This window comes from Pelobates fuscus, chromosome 5 (assembly GCF_036172605.1).
Source record: "Pelobates fuscus isolate aPelFus1 chromosome 5, aPelFus1.pri, whole genome shotgun sequence".
NCBI lineage: Eukaryota > Metazoa > Chordata > Amphibia > Anura > Pelobatidae > Pelobates > Pelobates fuscus.
Window position 1 is genome coordinate 24111810 of NC_086321.1, and position 19974 is coordinate 24131783.

Here is a 19974-nt window from a genome sequence, read left to right on the forward strand (position 1 = left end):
ACAACAAAACACCAGTACAGGCAAAAAAAAAAACCAGAACATTTAAACAGCATATCAAGTCAGTGCACACAACTGCGAGGTTGATAGTGTTGCACAAAACAGTGTCATTGTAGTCAGGTTGCATGGTTTAGCCAACATTGTCTGGGATGTTTGGCAGAGTCTTTCTGGTTCCACATTTCTTGGTTTCCATTAATTTTGCACTGGTCCATTACATCTTGCATTGTCGAAGGGATGGTCTTAACACCGTATGGCCATTTGGTGTAACTAAATCTCCGTATTGGTTTGCTAAGATATAAGGTGATCTTAAGAAACCATATATTTGGTCTTTACAGAAGCAGCACTACTGGAAAATGCATATTCTGGGTGTGAATTATTTTCAAACTTGCAGCACTATAAATTAATAGGAAAAAATACTTATAGTAAAATTAAATTGAATAACTAAAACATTTTAAGTATTTGGATCCCCCAATGAACTTGGGCACAGTTGGAGGATAATGTCTCTCGTATTTCTAATCACATGTTCCCTCAAACAGACTTTGAGGCTCCTGTTAGATTGACCCACATATCAGATATTTTACACATTTAGAATGACAAGCAATGACAACTCTGATATTGCAGGTTTTCTTGGTCACTGTCGAGTTGACCGGAAGGAATAAATGTATGGAAAAAAACAAAAAATTAGCTTGATCTATACACTCCTCAAGGCGGTAACCCTAAATATGAAGATTGTCAACACAAAGCAAAGTTGGAGTGCAATGTGGGGTTTTGTTGAAGGATTTTGAGATTTCTATAGGCTGAAACTTCACTTTTATTATATTATTTAAAAAATATTCAATAGACACAAAATCGCCTAAATGGTAACAGATTCTAGAAAAGTGTATATATAAACTATTGGAAGAATAGATTGTTACCATTTAGGCGATTTTGTGTCTATTGAGAATTTTAAAAATAATTTAATAAAAGGGAAGGAATAAATTATTATGTATGGAGGAATTACCCACTTTTCATTTGCAATAATTGGCACATTCAAAAGAGCCATTATTCTATTCTAAAACATGGCTGCTGTATGGGGTATAAAACAACTAACGTGTATCTTAAAGAAACACTATAGTGTTAGGAATACAAAGGTATATTTATAACACTATAGGAACCCTCTGCCCCCTTACCTGATTCCAGCAACAATGTCCCTCGGCGATTGGCCGAGCTCTTCCTCCAAAATCAGCCAATAGGGGAGCCTAGTGTTTTTCTTTGGGGGTTTTCAACAAACTGGATGTCCTCATGCGAAGTGTGGGGAAATCCAGCGTAATTTCTCCGTGAAACTTCAGGAAGCATTTTCAGTGGATTCTGGTAGAGAGCCACTACAGGCAGTCTTAACACTGCGATGTAAACAATGCTGTTTCTCAAAAATTACAACCTCTTAGATTGCAGGGTTAAGGGAACAGGGACACTGGACCCACACCATTTCAATGAGGTGAAGTGGCCAGGGTGCCTATTGTGTCTCTTTAAATTAGAGTCCCCTCTAAAATCTCTCTAAGAATGCTTAGGAATAGCAGAGGTCAAAATAGGATCTTCGATCAAAAAAAAAAAAGTCTTATGCATTTTGATGATTAATTTAATACTATCAGACTTATAATCAAACATCAATGGAAATGTGTATGGCTCAATCCCTTTCTGATTATTTTTATTCTTCAATACTAAAAAAAAGTCGACCTCTATCTTCAATCTCCACTCTCATAAAGGATTCACCTAAATAAAGTTATTTTTTCATTCTCTCTAATCACCTAGCTTTGCCCTAAGAAAAAACTTTAAATCTGTCCAATTATGACTTTCGATTGCCCATAAGGTACATTATTCAGCCACGGTACATAGTGACAAATAGAAGTAAAAATAAAACTGCTGACATAAATCACTTAGAAACAAAGTCTTAGATTTAATAGTCTGATTCTCAACAAACAATTCCAAATCTAAAAACTCTTCAAAACTATATTTGTAATTTAAAGAAATACCTGTGGAATTGGAATGAATGGACAATAAAAAACATTTAAAAGTTCAGATTCTTGACCTCTCAAAAAAACAAATAGGGTATAACTATATAGCATTTATAAAGGACCAGATCTGCAACCCAACCATGCTTTTGCCATACACAGGAATTTTCTCAATCTACCATAAACAAAGTGGTATAGCGGGGTACCATTTGGCCCCCTATTGATGTACCAGTAGTCTGCAAAAAAAAAAATCTGCTTTTATCAGGTTTAATGGAGTTATACATTGATGTGACGTTACATGTCACTAAAAACAAATTTTTCTCCCAATTAATATTTTCTACTGTTCTCTATATCCTTCATATATGACTTGGACTTCTGTGCCAAAGGATGCAATGAATTATAAACATTGCGTGAAAGATTTGAAGTAGTAGAGGCTACCCCTGTGTAATGGATGGCCTGATCCCCCTGATTTGTTTTGCACAAGCCGCAAGTTGGCAGCGCCACTTTGTCAGGCTAAAAAATGGATGCTATGAGATACCGTTTGCAATGTATTTTGTAAGTTAATTAAGTTCAATTCGATATTGTAAGTGACCATCTGCTACACTTGTAATTACATGTTATCTACTACATCAAAGGGCTGTGTTAATGTAATCAGAGATTGCTCTGAAGGGACAGTGAGTCCAGATACTTACCTGGCCAATCAAAGTAAACTTTTGTTGTCAGAGTGGACTTGCCCAGCGGGGGAAGAGCTAGGGCAGGCATAGGCAACCTTCGGCACTGCAGATGTTTTGGACTACACCTCCGATGATGCATTGCCAGCATTATGTGTGTAAGAGCATTATAGGGGATGTAGTCCACAACATCTGGCGTGCCGAAGGTTGCCTATTCCTGAGCTAGTGTAATGAATGACTTTGGAACCAATACTTTCCTTTAAGCTCTGTTTGCCGAGTCCAGTTCTGTATTCCCATTGGTGTAAATATGTGTACAATATGTTTTACTGTGTGCTGTGATCTATATATGATGGCAGGTTCTACAATAAACCGAGTTCTTTGAGTTGCCAAGAAGAAGCTGGTCTCTCTCTTCCTTAAGGTCTCACAGGTATATTGCTATTCATTGTCCTCTAGAGAGAAGTTACTAATAAGACTATTGCCAGAGGACTAGATAGATAGAATATCCTATAGTAACCATATACTAGAGCAGTATATCCTGCATTACCAGTGGATACACTACCAAAGCTGAGTCATAGCATTTACTGGAGCTGTTAGGTAATGTCAGGATCAAAACCTTAATTTCAGAACTTTATGCATTTTTATTAAATTTTGTTCCCACAGTAATTACGCTACAGACCTGCTTTGTTACCAGCCTCCTTTACGTTACCAGCCTGGTACAACCTACCTAATCTGCATAACGTGACACTTGAAGGCTATAAAGAGTTTCTTTCCTGATTCTACGAATAACCAGAGACTCCGACCATAAGTCAAGTAACTCTTCTACAGATTATTATATGTCTGCATGTGATCCTAAATCTATAAATCTATACCTAGATTTAAACCAATGGGAATACAGAACTGGGCATAAAGGAAAGTATTGGTTCCAAAGTCATTCATTACACTAGCTCTTACCCCGCTGTGCAAGTCCACTCTGACAACAAAAAGTTTACCTTGATTGGCCAGGTATACCTGCATTATCAGTACTCCTCCCAAACCAGGGGGCTGATTGTCTAAATCTTTATAGGTGTTGCATAAAAACAAGAGTTTTGAAGAATGCTGCACCATACGTCTGCCATTTTAGTCACTCCACTCAATTTGGAAAAATGCTTCCTTATCAAATGTATGCACACATCTCTCTAAAGTAATAGTGAAAAATAAGGTAATAGTGAAAAAATACTTTGTACAAGCATTCAGTTTAACAAAACAAAACAAAACTGTCTTGAAGATTCTCCATAAACTTACAGTTCCTTCGAAGGGAAACACAAGTCCATCCTCTTATATTTTTGTAAAGCGGAATGGACTTAATCATAGAGTCTTGGACAACCCATTTTGCTGCCAGTATTTTCATCTTTAGTTTATAAATCATTGTATAATAAGAAAATGTCATAAAAATTATGTTTTTCATAAAGTAAAATAAACAGGGTTTGATTTTTTTACGGAGAGGTCAATTGACTCACCCCATCATTTAAATTTACACCATTGCGTGTGTGGGGTTCGTGTGCTGTCCCTCACTGAGTTAAATATTTGCTTATATGTGCTTTTTGTGTGTTGTGATTTCGTTTTCATTTGTGGAATGCTCTTGACATGTACATATAAACGAAACATCTAATAATAGTATCTAGGCTGATTAAAACAAAGGAGTGCATCTTGATACTACCGGGGATTAAAGGGGATAAGCAGATTCTGGGCTTATGTGACTAAAATAGCAATGAATTGAGCAGAACAAGTCTGGACGCTGAACGAGACACCTGATTTACCTTTGTCTTCATAAAAAGATTCTGTTCTTTAGCAATTTCTTCAAGAAACCAAACATTCCAGGTGAGTCATTTGTATTATTTTATTTACTATACTACTCGATTCAATCCAGAATAATGACAAAATACGTATTTAATATATTCATAGAGTGCTGAAACATATCTTTTTGGAACATAAACTTTGAGGGCTCTTGGGTTATCATGAACCACAACACTGAACGTTATGTGTGAAACACATTTTCACGTTCAATTACATTATTATTATTATTATTATTATTATTATTGTTATTATTATTATTATTATTATTATTATTATTAATTGGGTAATGAATTAATTATTTGGTATTATTAAAAATATTATTATACACATAACTGCAGTAATCTCCTCAGAGAGTTCGATAGGCTAATTTTAGTATAGGAGCAGGTGTGATAATGCAAAACATTGCCATTTTTAAGAAACCGCAATGTTTACATTTGTCTGGAAACAAATACATTTGGTGGATTTCAAATAGCCAGCCGCTGGAGACAACTCTTAGTTAGGACCTTTCCTTTTTGAAGGTCTTAGAGTTTAGTGGGATCTTTGGAGCATTGGTTTTTCTGCTTCTTTATGAGAAGTGTTGTATTGGCAGAGCACGGCATGACAAATATTGGATTCGACCTGAGGTCATCAAGCTGCTTAGCGAAGTCTGCCCCAGACCTGGATTATAGAAAGAGTAATAGTTTTATTTTTAATTATTATTTATTTTAATTTTGTTTTAGCAAGGTAGGGCCTAATATCAATTCTTGCAAAATATATAAATACACATGTTAATTTTAACTGCTAACATTTTACGTTTAGATACCAGATTCCCCTTAAAGTACACTCATAGCACTAAAAATGTTAAAAATTAAAATACTTTTATATATATGGCAGACAAAACCCCTCCCTGCACATACCTTTATAAATAAAGTCAGTCATGCTTTTGAAATGTCTACCTGAAGTGTGTGATTATTCTAAAATGTTTTTTAAGAGGAAAATTAGTTTCTACTTGTATATAGGGTAAACTATTTAGTAAAGCATTTTATTCATTCTAAATTAATTAAAACTACACTGTAATTCTTAAACGTAAAGTGTATCTGTCACACAGAAGGTAGATTCATTTTAAAGAGCATCAAATTCCGTCTGTCTGTCTGTCCGTCCGTCCATTTAATGTTGGAATCTAGCTCACCAATTAAGCAAATGCTCAGGACTAGACCTGTGATCTGCTGGCACACAAGGTGCAATGCCAATGGATTGAATGACAAGGAAGTCAATAAGTTGACAAAAGTTCTCTTACTCCCTGTCACACTGCTACTCCCCAGCAGGCATTCTACATACTTGCTGGGGGAGTATTGGACACGCTAATGCCAAACTGCTGGCAATAAAGACAGCGTGTTAGCATCAGCATTGAGTTTGTCCCTGCTTTGAAAATTGTCAGCAAACTGTGCCAATCCCAGCAGACAGGGACAGTACTGGAGGATGGGTGTTATGGTACTGTAATATGCACAGACCTTCGAGAATGATGGCACTGGAGCAAGCGGCTTCAGGTAAGTTAAAAAAATGTAACCGTTCCAAAAAACAAATATATAATGAACTTCAGAGCTGTTAGTTGTTAAAGTGACAGGTTCACATGAAGTTCATTTTATTAAAATAGAATATTTGTCCTTTAGAAAAGTGATTTTCAATTATTATTCTTTTGCTATGAGCAGATGATAGATAGGGCGATGAGGGTGTAGTTTGTATTTGGAGCTATGATTTCACCCTTTCATTTTTACCTGCTTGTTAGAAAAGATGCCAGTTTTCTTTTTTTTCCCAATCAGGCTTATAATTATAGTGTAGCTAATAAACAGGTGATAAAAACGGATATATCTTTCTCAGGTAGGAAAGCTGTGAAGTGCCTGCACATGATTTCGCATAATAATTATTGTTTCTTTCAAACAATTACATTAGACGTATTGGCGAGAATCCTGCAACATAGAAATGAGCAGAAAAAGAAGGAAAAACAAGAGCAAAAGAAGTTCTGACAGCGATGACTGTAAGTACCATGACATAAACAAACATTATAAAACAGACATTGCAAGAGTGATATTAGGAACTCAGCAAGTGAGATAAATAACAGATGAATTAATAATGTTTTAGTTCAATCCGATAAAATAGTAATATGCTGGTTACTCTTGGAAACAAGATTATACGTTTTATTTTTTAAATATGTATACACAGTTATTCACTAAACTTGCTATCGTCGTGAGCGCTCTGATGATTGTAAATTAAAAGGGCCAGTATAGTCACCAAAACAACTTAAGCTTAATGAAGCAGTTTTGGTGTATAGATCATGCCCCTGCAGCCTCACTGCTCAATTTACTGCCATTTAGGAATGAAAATATTTTTTTTACAGCCTTACTCACACCTCCCTGCATGTGACTTACACAGTCTTCCTAAACACTTTCAACAAAGAGTCGTCTTATGTTTAACCCCATAAGGACCTAGGAAGTATCAGGTACGTCTGACAAAAAACGGTCATTAAGGACCTGATACGTCCGCGGCGAATTAGAGCGCTGGAAGCGATCATTATCGTTTCCAGCTGCTCTGATGGTATTGCAGTAATGCCTCGATGTCGAGGCATCGTGCAATATTCCCCCCCCCCCTCACCGCCTGTGCTGAGTGCCTCGAGGGGTCGAGGCACTCAGTGAAGAGAAAATAAATTTTAACAGATAAAATACAAATAAAAAAATTAACCCCTTGCCTACCTATGTCTCCATATGTACTTACCCAATCGCCGCCGTTCCTTCACCGGCGATCAGAGTTCTTCTTCTATGGGGAGACTGTCTGACAGCCCAGACACTCCCCACTCTGCAAATTAGGACCCCCAGGGGCAATGTGATCACTCTCAAGGAGCGGTCACATGGCCGCAATTGGTGTCCATAGTGCTGCCAGCAGGGGGGCTACCTGAACTGACAGGCAGTCCCCCTGCTGGTGAAAAAAGTAAAATAAATAAATAAAAAAGTTAACAAATTAAAATATATATATATATATATATATATATATATATATATATATATATATATACAGGGAGTGCAGAATTATTAGGCAAGTTGTATTTTTGAGGATTAATTTTATTATTGAACAACAACCATGTTCTCAATGAACCCAAAAAACTAATTAATATCAAAGCTGAATATTTTTGGAAGTAGTTTTTAGTTTGTTTTTAGTTATAGCTATTTTAGGGGGATATCTGTGTGTGCAGGTGACTATTACTGTGCATAATTATTAGGCAACTTAACAAAAAACAAATATATACCCATTTCAATTATTTATTTTTACCAGTGAAACCAATATAACATCTCAACATTCACAAATATACATTTCTGACATTCAAAAACATAACAAAAACAAATCAATGACCAATATAGCCACCTTTCTTTGCAAGGACACTCAAAAGCCTGCCATCCATGGATTCTGTCAGTGTTTTGATCTGTTCACCATCAACATTGCGTGCAGCAGCAACCACAGCCTCCCAGACACTGTTCAGAGAGGTGTACTGTTTTCCCTCCTTGTAAATCTCACATTTGATGATGGACCACAGGTTCTCAATGGGGTTCAGATCAGGTGAACAAGGAGGCCATGTCATTAGATTTACTTCTTTTATACCCTTTCTTGCCAGCCACGCTGTGGAATACTTGGACGCATGTGATGGAGCATTGTCCTGCATGAAAATCATGTTTTTCTTGAAGGATGCAGACTTCTTCCTGTACCACTGCTTGAAGAAGGTGTCTTCCAGAAACTGGGAGTTGAGCTTGACTCCATCCTCAACCCGAAAAGGCCCCACAAGCTCATCTTTGATGATACCAGCCCAAACCAGTACTCCACCTCCACCTTGCTGGCGTCTGAGTCGGACTGGAGCTCTCTGCCCTTTACCAATCCATCCATCTGGCCCATCAAGACTCACTCTCATTTCATCAGTCCATAAAACCTTAGAAAAATCAGTCTTGAGATATTTCTTGGCCCAGTCTTGACGTTTCAGCTTGTGTGTCTTGTTCAGTGGTGGTCGTCTTTCAGCCTTTCTTACCTTGGCCATGTCTCTGAGTATTGCACACCTTGTGCTTTCGGGCACTCCAGTGATGTTGCAGCTCTGAAATATGGCCAAACTTGTGGCAAGTGGCATCTTGGCAGCTGCACGCTTGACTTTTCTCAGTTCATGGGCAGTAATTTTGCGCCTTGGTTTTTCCACACGCTTCTTGCGACCCTGTTGACTATTTTGAATGAAACGCTTTATTGTTCGATGATCACGCTTCAGAAGCTTTGCAATTTTAAGAGTGCTGCATCCCTCTGCAAGATATCTCACTATTTTTAACTTTTCTGAGCCTGTCAAGTCCTTCTTTTGACCCATTTTGCCAAAGGAAAGGAGGTTGCCTAATAATTATGCACACCTGATATAGGGTGTTGATGTCATTAGACCACACCCCTTCTCATTACAGAGATGCACATCACCTAATATGCTTAATTGGTAGTAGGCTTTCGAGCCTATACAGCTTGGAGTAAGACAACATGCATAAAGAGGATGATGTGGTCAAAATACTCATTTGCCTAATAATTCTGCACGCAGTGTATATATATCTGTGCTCAGAATCTCTATTATGTTAATGGAATGTAGAGGAGAAGCAAAGTTGGTTGAGGTGTGCCGAAACCAACGTACGAGGGCCCACAAAGAGAAATGTGTAAAGGAGGGTGTAGGTGGGTGGGGTCAAAACAGCTTGAACGGCAAAGGTAAGTAGGGGGTAGGGTTTATAAAGGGTCATAACTCCTCCAACAAATTCAGGCCAAATGTCCTTCCAACTTGTGCTCGGAATCTCTATTAGGTTAATGGAATGTAGAGGAGAAGTTAAGTTGGTTGAGGTGTGCCGAAACCAACGTATGAGTAGGCCTGTAAAAAGAGGGCAAAAAGGAATTCAAAGTAAACACACTTTATTGCAAGTTTAAACTGGTGGGTGGGGGAAGGGATATGAGGGGAATGGCAGTCAGAGCGGTCGAGGATACCGGTGTAGGGACTGCTGGGGCTGTTAAGTCACCTGGAGTGGCTATGGCTGATTCCACCTTCAGCAACCTGCTGTTAATGGATTGCAGATTGGCCAGTATAGCCGCCAGAGTTTCCTGGGTGGAATCAGAGTAGCCAACTGGAGGCCCTTGTGAACTCGTGCCGGGCCTTGGGTCGTTGGCCTGAGTCATCAGCTGTTTATAAAGTTCCGCTTTTCTGGTGGTGGATGGAAAGGGGATTCCCCTGAGCCTGAGCTCAGCCGATATTTTTGGAATGGTCCAATATCTTAGGGATCTGGGTGTAGAAGGAGTGAGGGATTCCACCGGAGACCCAGGCCTGGCTGGCGTGCTGGGTATATCGTCTGATGGGGGGATCGATGATTGGTTTTTGAGACATCCTGAAAGGAATAATGATATGGATAAGTAGGGTATAGTGGAGGTGGGATGAGACCTCCGGAGAACTGGCCTGCTAGCTAATGCCAAAGCGAAGAATTATAATTAGAACCAAGTGACAGGTGAGGCCCTGCTATTGCCAAGTTGCAGTGAGAGGCTCTACCTATGATTTGGGCCGAGGGGGTTTTGTGGCCACCAGAACGAGGTGGCAGGATGTCGGCCTCTCGGTGACTGTAAGAGATTCAAAAACATGTGGCCGTGACATGGGAAGCCCTGACTGAAGCCCAAAAGAAGAGCGAGCGAGGTGGCTAGCTATGATTTGGTCGTGGGGCTGAACCTCCATGTATGAGGTAGGGGTGTAGACCATGCAGACCGCAGTATTATTGGAGGAAGCTAGGGTCAGCACCTGACCCTGAAAGCCAGTTCTCTACCCTGATGGGGGTTGTCTCTTGAAGGAAGTATATAATGTATGTAGATACTGACCTTGAGTGTTTGTTCTGTATATTTGGATAATGCTCAGGGCGACTTTAATATATATGTCTATATATACTGTGAAGAACAGGTCCAGTCCAGGAACCTAGGGGTAAGAAAGATGCTAGTAGGCCTGAGGCGTGCCATTGGTAAGACAAGTGTAAAAATGTAGAACGTATGGAATGGTGTGTAATAGTAAAACTGTATCATAAACACCTGTGTAATCAGAGGGACCTGAACGTTGGTCCTAATTTTTGAGACAAGCCCCTGGGATCCCACAACTGAGCAGTATTTTGTGACAGATATGAAGGCGAAGTGAGGCCTTAGAAGGACGTAATTGTAGTGAGTAAGATTTAAGAATACCTGCTACTGAAACGTCGGGAACCAGGTAACCTGATGGTCGTTGAAGGTGTAGTGAATCTGTGCAATGGTGCAGGTCTAAGTAATGATATGTAGAAATTAAAACAGAATTAACACTTACTATAATAGTAACATGGAGACTGAGGCATCTTTAACCAGGTGTGTTTAAAGTTTTGAGCCCACTTTGGGAGGTTATTGTAAAAAAGGCCGTGGAGGCTGAAATGAGGCCTCAGGAGAAACGTGAATAGTTTTAACCTTATTTTAACTGATACCGTGACACAGGATACTGGAACCACCTCCTGGAGTCTTCTTGAAGATAGAGTAGTACAACCTAAAACATTTTCATTAAGTAAGAATAAGGAACCTGAGTATAGTATTTCAATATAAACAAAGATTTGGAAATTAGAGCTACTGAAAAGTGAGCGTGGAGCTTGATAAATTTAAGAGGTTTGATGGGGCTCAGCCCTTTGAGAGAGGAAAAACCAAACCGTAAAGGGGATAACTGTTACTTTAAGAGAATACCCCTGGGAATAAATACATAATTATATGTGACAATGAGTGGCGAAATAATGCCATTTAGAGTAAGGTAAAACGTAGGTAGAACCGTGAACATATGATATAAAATAATACATAGAGGAACATACTTAAATATGAAAATTAAAATGCATAGAACCTCATGCGTTCGGCTAACGAACGTGCAAGAGGAATATAATAGGACCGCATGTGTTAGATTTAATGAAACAAAATGCTAGTGCCGCTTGTATGTGTTTCGTCTAACGAAAGTGAGAAACAGTCGAACGTAAGGTGAGTATAAGCGTTCGGTAAAATTTTAACGAAAGAAAGAACGAAAAGCGTGTGTACTCTGCGGTCGGCTAAAAAAACGCCCGAACGCAGAAGTACACGAACGGCGGATTTACACAAATGGGTAAGTAATATATCTAGGTAGCCAATCTCTGCGTTTTTAGGCCCGAACGTCGGAAATAGCCGACCGCTATTTCCCACGTTGATGCTTACGTTTGCGTGCCGGTCTCGTGACCGGAAGCTCGACAGCCAGGTCAAGAGTAGGGAAAAATGCGGGGCAGCCGGTAGGTGCTGCTGGAGGGAGACTGTTTGCTTGATGCAGGATTTGGCGGGAATAGCTGACCGGAAATGCAGGTAACTATGGTGACAGTCAAAACAGCTTGAATGGCAAAGGTAAGTAGGGGGGTAGGGTTTATAAAGGGTCATAACTCCTCCCACAAATTCAGGCCAAATGGCCTTCCAACATATATATCTTGTATACAAAGTCATACTATGTGTATTTTTTATTAATATTTACATATATGAATATAAAAATGCACTTAGAGTAAAATTACACATGCATGTGTGTGTATATATATATATATACATATATATATATATAATAACTATACATATATATTATGTGTATATATATATTATAAAAATAAATAATAATTAATTAAAGATAAATTTAAAAAATGTAAAAATAATTGTAAAATATTAAAAAAATTATATATGTATATATATGTCATTTTATTATAACTGTTTTTTGATATTAATATATATATATTTATATCAAAATACACTTAGAATAAAATTATATATATATATATATATATCTATGTATATATAAATAAAAAGAATACGAAATATACATATGTCCATATACATAATTTCATAAATATAGACGTAGACTTCAAATATATAAATATGTATATATATTTAAATTCTACGTGCAAATTTATGTAATATTTTTACATAATTAAGTAATTGTATTGATTGCAATTTGGGGGACTGGCCTGATAACCAAGGACAAAACTCCAGAGAATTTTATTTGTTAGCACTATATTTAACCCTGTAACTTTCCAAGACACCCTAAAACCTGTACATTGGGGGTACTGTTTTACTTAGTAGTCTTTGATGAACACAAATATTAGTGTTGACAGCGATGATATTGTCAGTGAAGTGACGTTTTTTGCATTTTTCACACAGAAACGGCACTCATTGATGATATTGTTGTAATACATTTTACTGTTTTGAAACACTAATATTTGTGAAGTTTACCGAGTATAATAGTAGGCCATTTTTTAAAAGTGAAATTTGCCAGATTGTTTAAGTAGCCTTTGAGGGTGTATGGTAGCTCAGGAATGAAAATTACCCCCATGATGGCATACCATTTGCAAAAGAAGACAACCCAAGGTATTGCAAATGGTGTATGTCCAGTCTTTTTTAGTGGCCACTTGGTCACAAACACTGGCCAAAGTTTTTGCATTTTTAACACACAAACAAATATAAATGCTAACTTTGGTCAGTGTTTGTAACTAAGTGGCTACTACAAAGGACTGGACATACCTCATATTGAATACCCTGGGTTGTCTACTTTTCAAAAAATATGGTTTGATGGGGGTAAATTACATTGGCCGTCTTCAGAAATGTCCCAAATAGGATATGGGTGATGACCAGTTGTGAAAATTCCAAGTTCTAAAACTGGAATGCACACCCTCCAAATAAGGTATTTTAGTCCCCAGAGAACCCGACACACCTATACATGGGGTGTTTCACTGTACTCAGGAGATGTTGCTGAACGCATATTGGGGTGTTGTGTGGCAGTAACCCTTAAAGTTCTCCATACATGTATTCTTAAATTGCTCTGTGTGTCAAAAAAAATCACCAATTATTTTTTTTATTTGGCATAGATTGGTGGTAAAATTTTTACATAAAAAGAGCATGAAAAGAGTCAAAATATCCCAAGTTTAATACCGTAGGTTGTCTTCTTTTAAAATATATATACATGTGAAAGGTTATTCAGGGATTCCTGACAGATATCAGTGTTACAATGTTAACTTTGAGTTTTAAAGGTAATAATGAGGAAAAAAAATGGTTTAGGAAATAGAAAAGTGCTACTTGTACTTATAGCCTTATAACTTTCCAAAAAAAGCTAAGTACATGTTAACTATTTAGGACCGGTGTTTTTTGGCAGTTTTAGATGCGCAACAGATTTTCGGGGTTAGAACAAGTGTGGATTTTTAAAAAAATTTTCATCATATTTTATATTTTTTTATAGTAAATAAAAAGTTTTAAAAAAGTAAATTATTTGATATAATGAAAATAATGGTATCTTTAGAAAGACCAGTTAATGGCGAGAAACATGGTATATAATGTGTTGGTACAGTAAATGAGTAAGAGGAAAATTACAGCTAAACACAACACCGCAGAAATGTAAAAACAGCCCTGGTCCCAAACGGTAAGAAAATTGAAAAGCGGTCTGATTACTAAAGGGTTGAACGTCTTTTATTGCAAATTCTGTTTAATTTATAATTTCTTGTTCCCTGCTCTGTAAATAGTAGTTTAGACCCCGCAGAAGCCTCCTAAAAGTAATTAAAGTTCAATTACAGAGCAGTAAGTTACATTACCTTTATAGTAAGTTACATCCGATGGAAAATGAAACCATTTTGTTTTTTATGCAGACTGTGTCAGTCATAGCCAGGGGAGGTGAGGGTAGGGCTACATAAACAGAAACTAAAGTGATTTAACTCCTAAATGGCAGAGATTGATCTATACATAGAAACTGCTTCATTAGGCGAAAGTTGTTTCGGTGAATATAATGTCCCTTTCAACCTGAAAGAGCCAAACTGAGAGCATAGTTGACTTGGAAATGGTTAGTATAGTATTTTGGCCAATATTTGTAATTTCCTTGCGAAGTTCATGGTTTAGTGACTAGCCTAGATGGTGATATGTGCTCTTAATAACTGTTTTGTTCCTAACATGTGACGTCATCACTTGCTACAACAATAGATGTAATTAGTAATGATACTTTTTCTTAATTTTCTCAGAAATCTGATATTGACGCACGTATAATTTATTTTATATTCTTTTCAGGTGAACAGCCACTATATGTTTGTAGATGCCAGAAAGTGTTTACTAAACGAAACAATGCAGAATCAAAAGAAAGCCCAAAGCCTGTTTTCAAAAAGTGGAGTTCTGAGACAGATCAAGGAACGGATGGTGAAATAAATTCATGTAAAGACTCAACTGGAATTCAGACAGAATTACTAACATGTGAAGAAGGTGATCAAGAAGAGGTGTGTAGGGTTGAAGATGAAACCGAGGGTGGGAAATCAGCTTCAGCAGTAAACATGACACAAAATGTAGATGTAACCGATAATTCCACTTTGCCCACGGGAGAGAAATCTGAACTGCCTCAGAATCTTGATGAAAGTGTTGAAGAAATTGCTACACAGGTGAAAGCTAACTGCATACATATGAACTTTACAATAAAAAACAGACAGTGTCCAAGAAGCCGGACCCAGATTCTAATAACAAACAAAAAAACTCTAACAAAAAGTCGTAGTTACCACGACAGGCAGCATCAACAAAGTCAGCAAAGTGGGGATTGTAGGTGGGATTTTGCTGGCTATAGACCTGGCAAGGATAAAATCCGTTCAATGACTAAAAAGAAGAGGTCTGAAAGACCACTGGTCAAATTGGAGATTATAGGAGAAGGAATTGAAGTAAAATGTAAAACCATTAACAATAATTTGATATTTCACATAGAAGCTGGTAAAGTTCACAATCAGAAAGATGATTTTCAAGTCGACTGTGCACAAAATACAACTGACTATGTATCTCGAGAAGGATCATGCAACTCTTACCCTGTATCTGACTTTAGTGTGCATGAAAGGAACAAACAATTTGCAAGATCTGTATCTCCAGAGTGGTATTTAGATGTACCTCCCCCTGAAGAGTTTGCAGATGAAAAAGAAAAATGTATCGATCCAACTCCAGTTGATGAGGCCTTACTTTTTGAAGATTCTGTGAAAGAGTCATATTCATTGCCATCTATATCACCTTGTTGGTGGGAGTTAGAGAATCACGATCAAGCAAATGATGAATATTGCATACCTGAAACTACAGCTGAAGTTGATGAGGGCCTTTGTTTACAGTATATGAAAAAATGTGCCGAATGTTCTCAGAGAACAAGTCAGTCAGATAAAGCCAAGATAAATACATTTCCATTTATTTCCAAACAAGAACTAAAGCTAGGTGCATCTAGATTCTGCCACAAGAGCAAAAGTGATTGTTGTTTTGATGCCAAAGTCCTACGAAGAAGAACTGTGCCAGAAATGTTCTATGATCCATATAGAGCCTACAATCATTTTAGAGAATCTTTTTTTGACACAGAAGACCATCCATTTATGTCTACAGTATGCCCAGAGTTATTTGGTCCTTCAAATGCTAACTTGGACAGGAGGCATAGATATTTTCCTACAGTTGAACTGGAAAGATCATTAAGCTCTTCACCATTTTCAAGCACTGTTGGAATTCCAAATGACCACCTGTTTTCTAAATCAGATTATATGAAAACTGGTTTACAATCTGTAGAAACTGATACTTTTATTGATGATGTTCCTTCTACAGAAAATCACCCTGATGGTAATATACTTACTGAGGACATAAAATCAGATACATGCTCTCCATATCCCCTATATTTAGACACTGTTGATAAAACAGTTGACGAGGATGAGGACTTTGAGGATTTAATGCAACATACTTTCGAACAGATTGATTTTGCAGAGAGTGGCTTTGATGAAGAAATTCTGGATAGTGACAATCATACAGACTATCCTGAATCACTAAATAAAGGGTTTTTGATTCAAGTTACACCACCATCTCGAAGTACTTCGAAGGAACATGTTTTTGAGAAAAGTAACCATAACGAAACACCTTCTGAGCCTTTACATAACATAGAACTCAAAAAAGACGTATGTCAATCAGGTTCCACAGACTCTGATATACCCACCAGAAAACGAAAAGGCTCAGTTGTTACAGTTGTAACAGGTGACCTTGAGCAAAGGCTATTAATTCAAGGTGATAGTCAAGCTCTTAGTGAAGCTATTGCTTCTAGAGCACAAAGAGAGCTCCTAAAAGATTCTAAGCAATCCTGCATTATACTTCGAGACTCTGTGCTTACACCAGTACCAGATGTAGAAGAACAAGAGCTAGATTTAAAACTGAACAGTTCTTTTGAAGATCAGAACCCATACACATTCAAGCATATTTCTTCCCAAACATCTGAAACATTTGATCCATTTTTATCAATAGAAAAGCAATGTAATGAGGCAGATGTTGCAAGTATAAGAGCAAATGAAGGCATATGTTCTGAACGGGAAGAAAGCAATGACATGTCTGACAATTTTCAACAAGATACATCTCCACGAAATAGCTCTGACAGTGCAATGCCAGGAACTTCTTTTGAATCAATGACATACCAGAATTCACGTTTGGTCAAATCAGATTCTGAAGAATATAGTCGAAAGAATTCGGAGTCTAAAGATATAGCCCAAGAAAAACCAGGAAGTCCTAGGAAGAAGACTTGTAAGACAGGTAAATGTAAGCAAGGAAGGATGGAAAAAACAAGTTCAACTACTTGTTAGTTAAAATAGTGGGAGACATGTTCCACCTAATTATTGTAATACCAAAAGTTAAATTTCCAAAAGTTATTTTAAAGGGAATCTTAGAAATATGGCAAGACAGTAATGTGGGCCGAATGGTTCTTATCTGCCGTCACATTCTATGTTTCTATGTTTCTAAGAAATTTCATATGTGTCTTTACACAAAGGCCCTTGACAAATTATTTGTGTCCCAGGCCCATTAGTTTACAAACCCCACCACAAAGACTTTCATAGAAGTCTCTGATTTGTTATAAGAAGCTAAAAAAAAAAAAAGAATTGTCTAAATACCAAGTCCAGAAAACAAGGTCTTTTGTTGTTTCCTTAAGACAACCAGGCTGCTAAGGTGCAGTGGGGCATAACATAGGTACACACCTCCTGTTCTTGCTCCAGAACTGAAGCACTAGGGTCCCAGGCACATTTGTAGAAATCCTCAAGGTATTGTCCAGCAATGAACTCTTAAATCCTTCAATTATTTTAATTCTTTATCTATATGGCTGCATCAATGTTACGGGGTATCGGATGTTAAGGGTATGGGATTATACGTGATTAAATCCTGCCTCTAGTTAAGATTACCTTTGAGTCTGTGCAGAGGAATTATGGCATGTGAAAGGTTATCTGTTTAGGATATTTGGGAAGGTGAGCCATGTAGTAGATATCTTGAAAGGGTGGAGGCTGTTGTCGAAACAGAGGTGTGATAGATAAGGGGACCATGTAGTAAATTTGTCATAATGAATATTCCCATATGGATGGATCTAGATATAGCAAATTAATATGAACTGGTTTATAAATATATAATAATCTGTGATTAAATGTTATTTGAAGAAATATGACAATATCGGTCAACCTATGGTGAGATGAGTTATTGGATGACATTTTAAATTAACAATAGAGATGCAATTTAGCAAGTATTGAAATATATAGTTTAAATCATATAACTTATATGAAATATAGAAAATGGATGAGATATTAATAGTGAGATGTTTAGTCAGTGTTTCCTTCAGTTAATGGCTGGGGTTTATTCACTGAACTGTGAGGTATATAGAATTTTAGATTAAAATAATGAAGCTGGAAAAAATAGCTAAAAACTGGAGCTATTTCCACTTTGACTATTTTAGGCTTATATTTACAATTACATAACCAACCCCAGATTGGCCATTGGGCAAACCAGGCAAATTCCAAGTAGGCTGTGACGACCATGGACCAAGGTTGACACAAGGAGATCAAAGGACTTTTGAAGAGATCAAATATCACCCTCACCAGCCCAGCAAAACTTTAGATTATGTGTACCCTCCCCAAGGTCTGGCCATTGATGTGGGATACCATAACCATAAGGTCTGGCCATTGATGTGGGATACCATAACAACTATCTAATACTACACATTGCCAGAACTCATAGAGACATGCATTCAGTCTGCACTTGTCAAAGATGCAGGCTAGGATCTCTCACCACTGAACGACTAGGGTCATGCATGATAAAAATTAATAAAAAGTATTACATTTCTCCACCCCCTCATCAGACACACACTTCTTTAAGTCTTTATCTCACTCCCCACAACACAGCCCCAGTCCCACCCACACAGTCACACACACACACACACACACACACCTATTACATCCACTTTACATATACACACTTACATCCCCTGATCCCCTACACACACTGGGTTCCCTATACACACATACTATCTGCAGTCTCTACACATACACACTTCCTACACTCTTACACACACTAACGTCCAGACACATGACATCTTCTACAAGCACAAACTGTATCCCCTATACACACATCCGCTCCTATACACACCCACACATTGTCCACTATACATACACACTCACTACATACTTTCTGGCCCTTTTCTCCTCCCATTTATGGAGACACCACATACAAGCCACCAGAAAACACAGCGCAACTGTATCATTAAATTCACTTGTCCTGTCCAAAATAAATACCAGGGGTTTTCCCATTTGAGGGCTCTTTAGTAAGACTTTGCACACAGGTTGCCCTGGAACCGCATTGAACTAACATGCTCACATTGGGGGTGGCATGCTTGTAAATGACCAGGCCAAATTTTTGTCTCAGTCTTGCCCTGCTCATAACAAGTGAGTCAGTGTAAGTCTGGCTGCTTAACTTAGTTTTTTTATTAAAAAAACTAAACAAAAAAAAAAAACCATAATGATATTAACCGATCATTTAAAATAGGGCCCTACAATTATTTCTTGCCATAAGACTTGACATTTCTTAGGGTGGCCCTGTTGATCAGAATGGTAAGATTCTGGCCACCAAGAACCCACCAACTCAACTAAGAGATAAACTGGTGAAAACATAATCTACCAATAACAGACAGGCAGGATTTTGAAATAAACCTAACACACATATATGTAACAAAATGTTAAGCTACAGTGTGCATTAAAAACACGAGTGAAAACACGAACATACTGCATAGTAAGGCTCACTTGAAATGTTTGAGAGCAGCATTGTCTGGTAATGTTTTAGTTAGTCTAAATTAAATTGCAATAACTATTAACAATTCCAATTTTTATTGCTGGATCTGTGCATTTGGCAGTTGGGGTGTTGGGGTTACCCACTACCCCAAACAATTGAACATTTTGCTAAATTGAACAGCACCAATTACCATCTTCATAATTTGGCAACATTGCAAAGATAATTCTCTGGAGGTTAAAGGGACACTATAGTCACCAAAACAACTTTAGCTTAATGTATCAGATTTGGTGTATGGATAATGCTCCTGCTGTCTCACTGCTTAATTCTCTGCCATTTAGGAGTTAAATCACTTTGTT

General features: G+C 37.6%; 1 protein-coding gene across 3 annotated transcripts in view; it reads left to right on the forward strand.

The window, feature by feature from the left end:
- Positions 1–4436: 4436 nt before the first annotated feature.
- The window catches only part of LOC134612390 (uncharacterized), a 66344-nt gene continuing 50806 nt past the window's right edge, over positions 4437–19974 (forward strand). For 2 of the 3 annotated variants that reach the window (XM_063456737.1, XM_063456739.1), the window contains exons 1-2: positions 6407–6503; positions 14603–17107. In XM_063456737.1, the coding sequence (XP_063312807.1) occupies positions 6449–6503; positions 14603–17107 (2560 nt within the window). In that variant the 5' untranslated portion in view covers positions 6407–6448. Of the gene's footprint in view, positions 4514–6406; positions 6504–14602; positions 17108–19974 lie in introns of those variants that run through there. The other variant, XM_063456738.1, reaches the window with a different exon arrangement.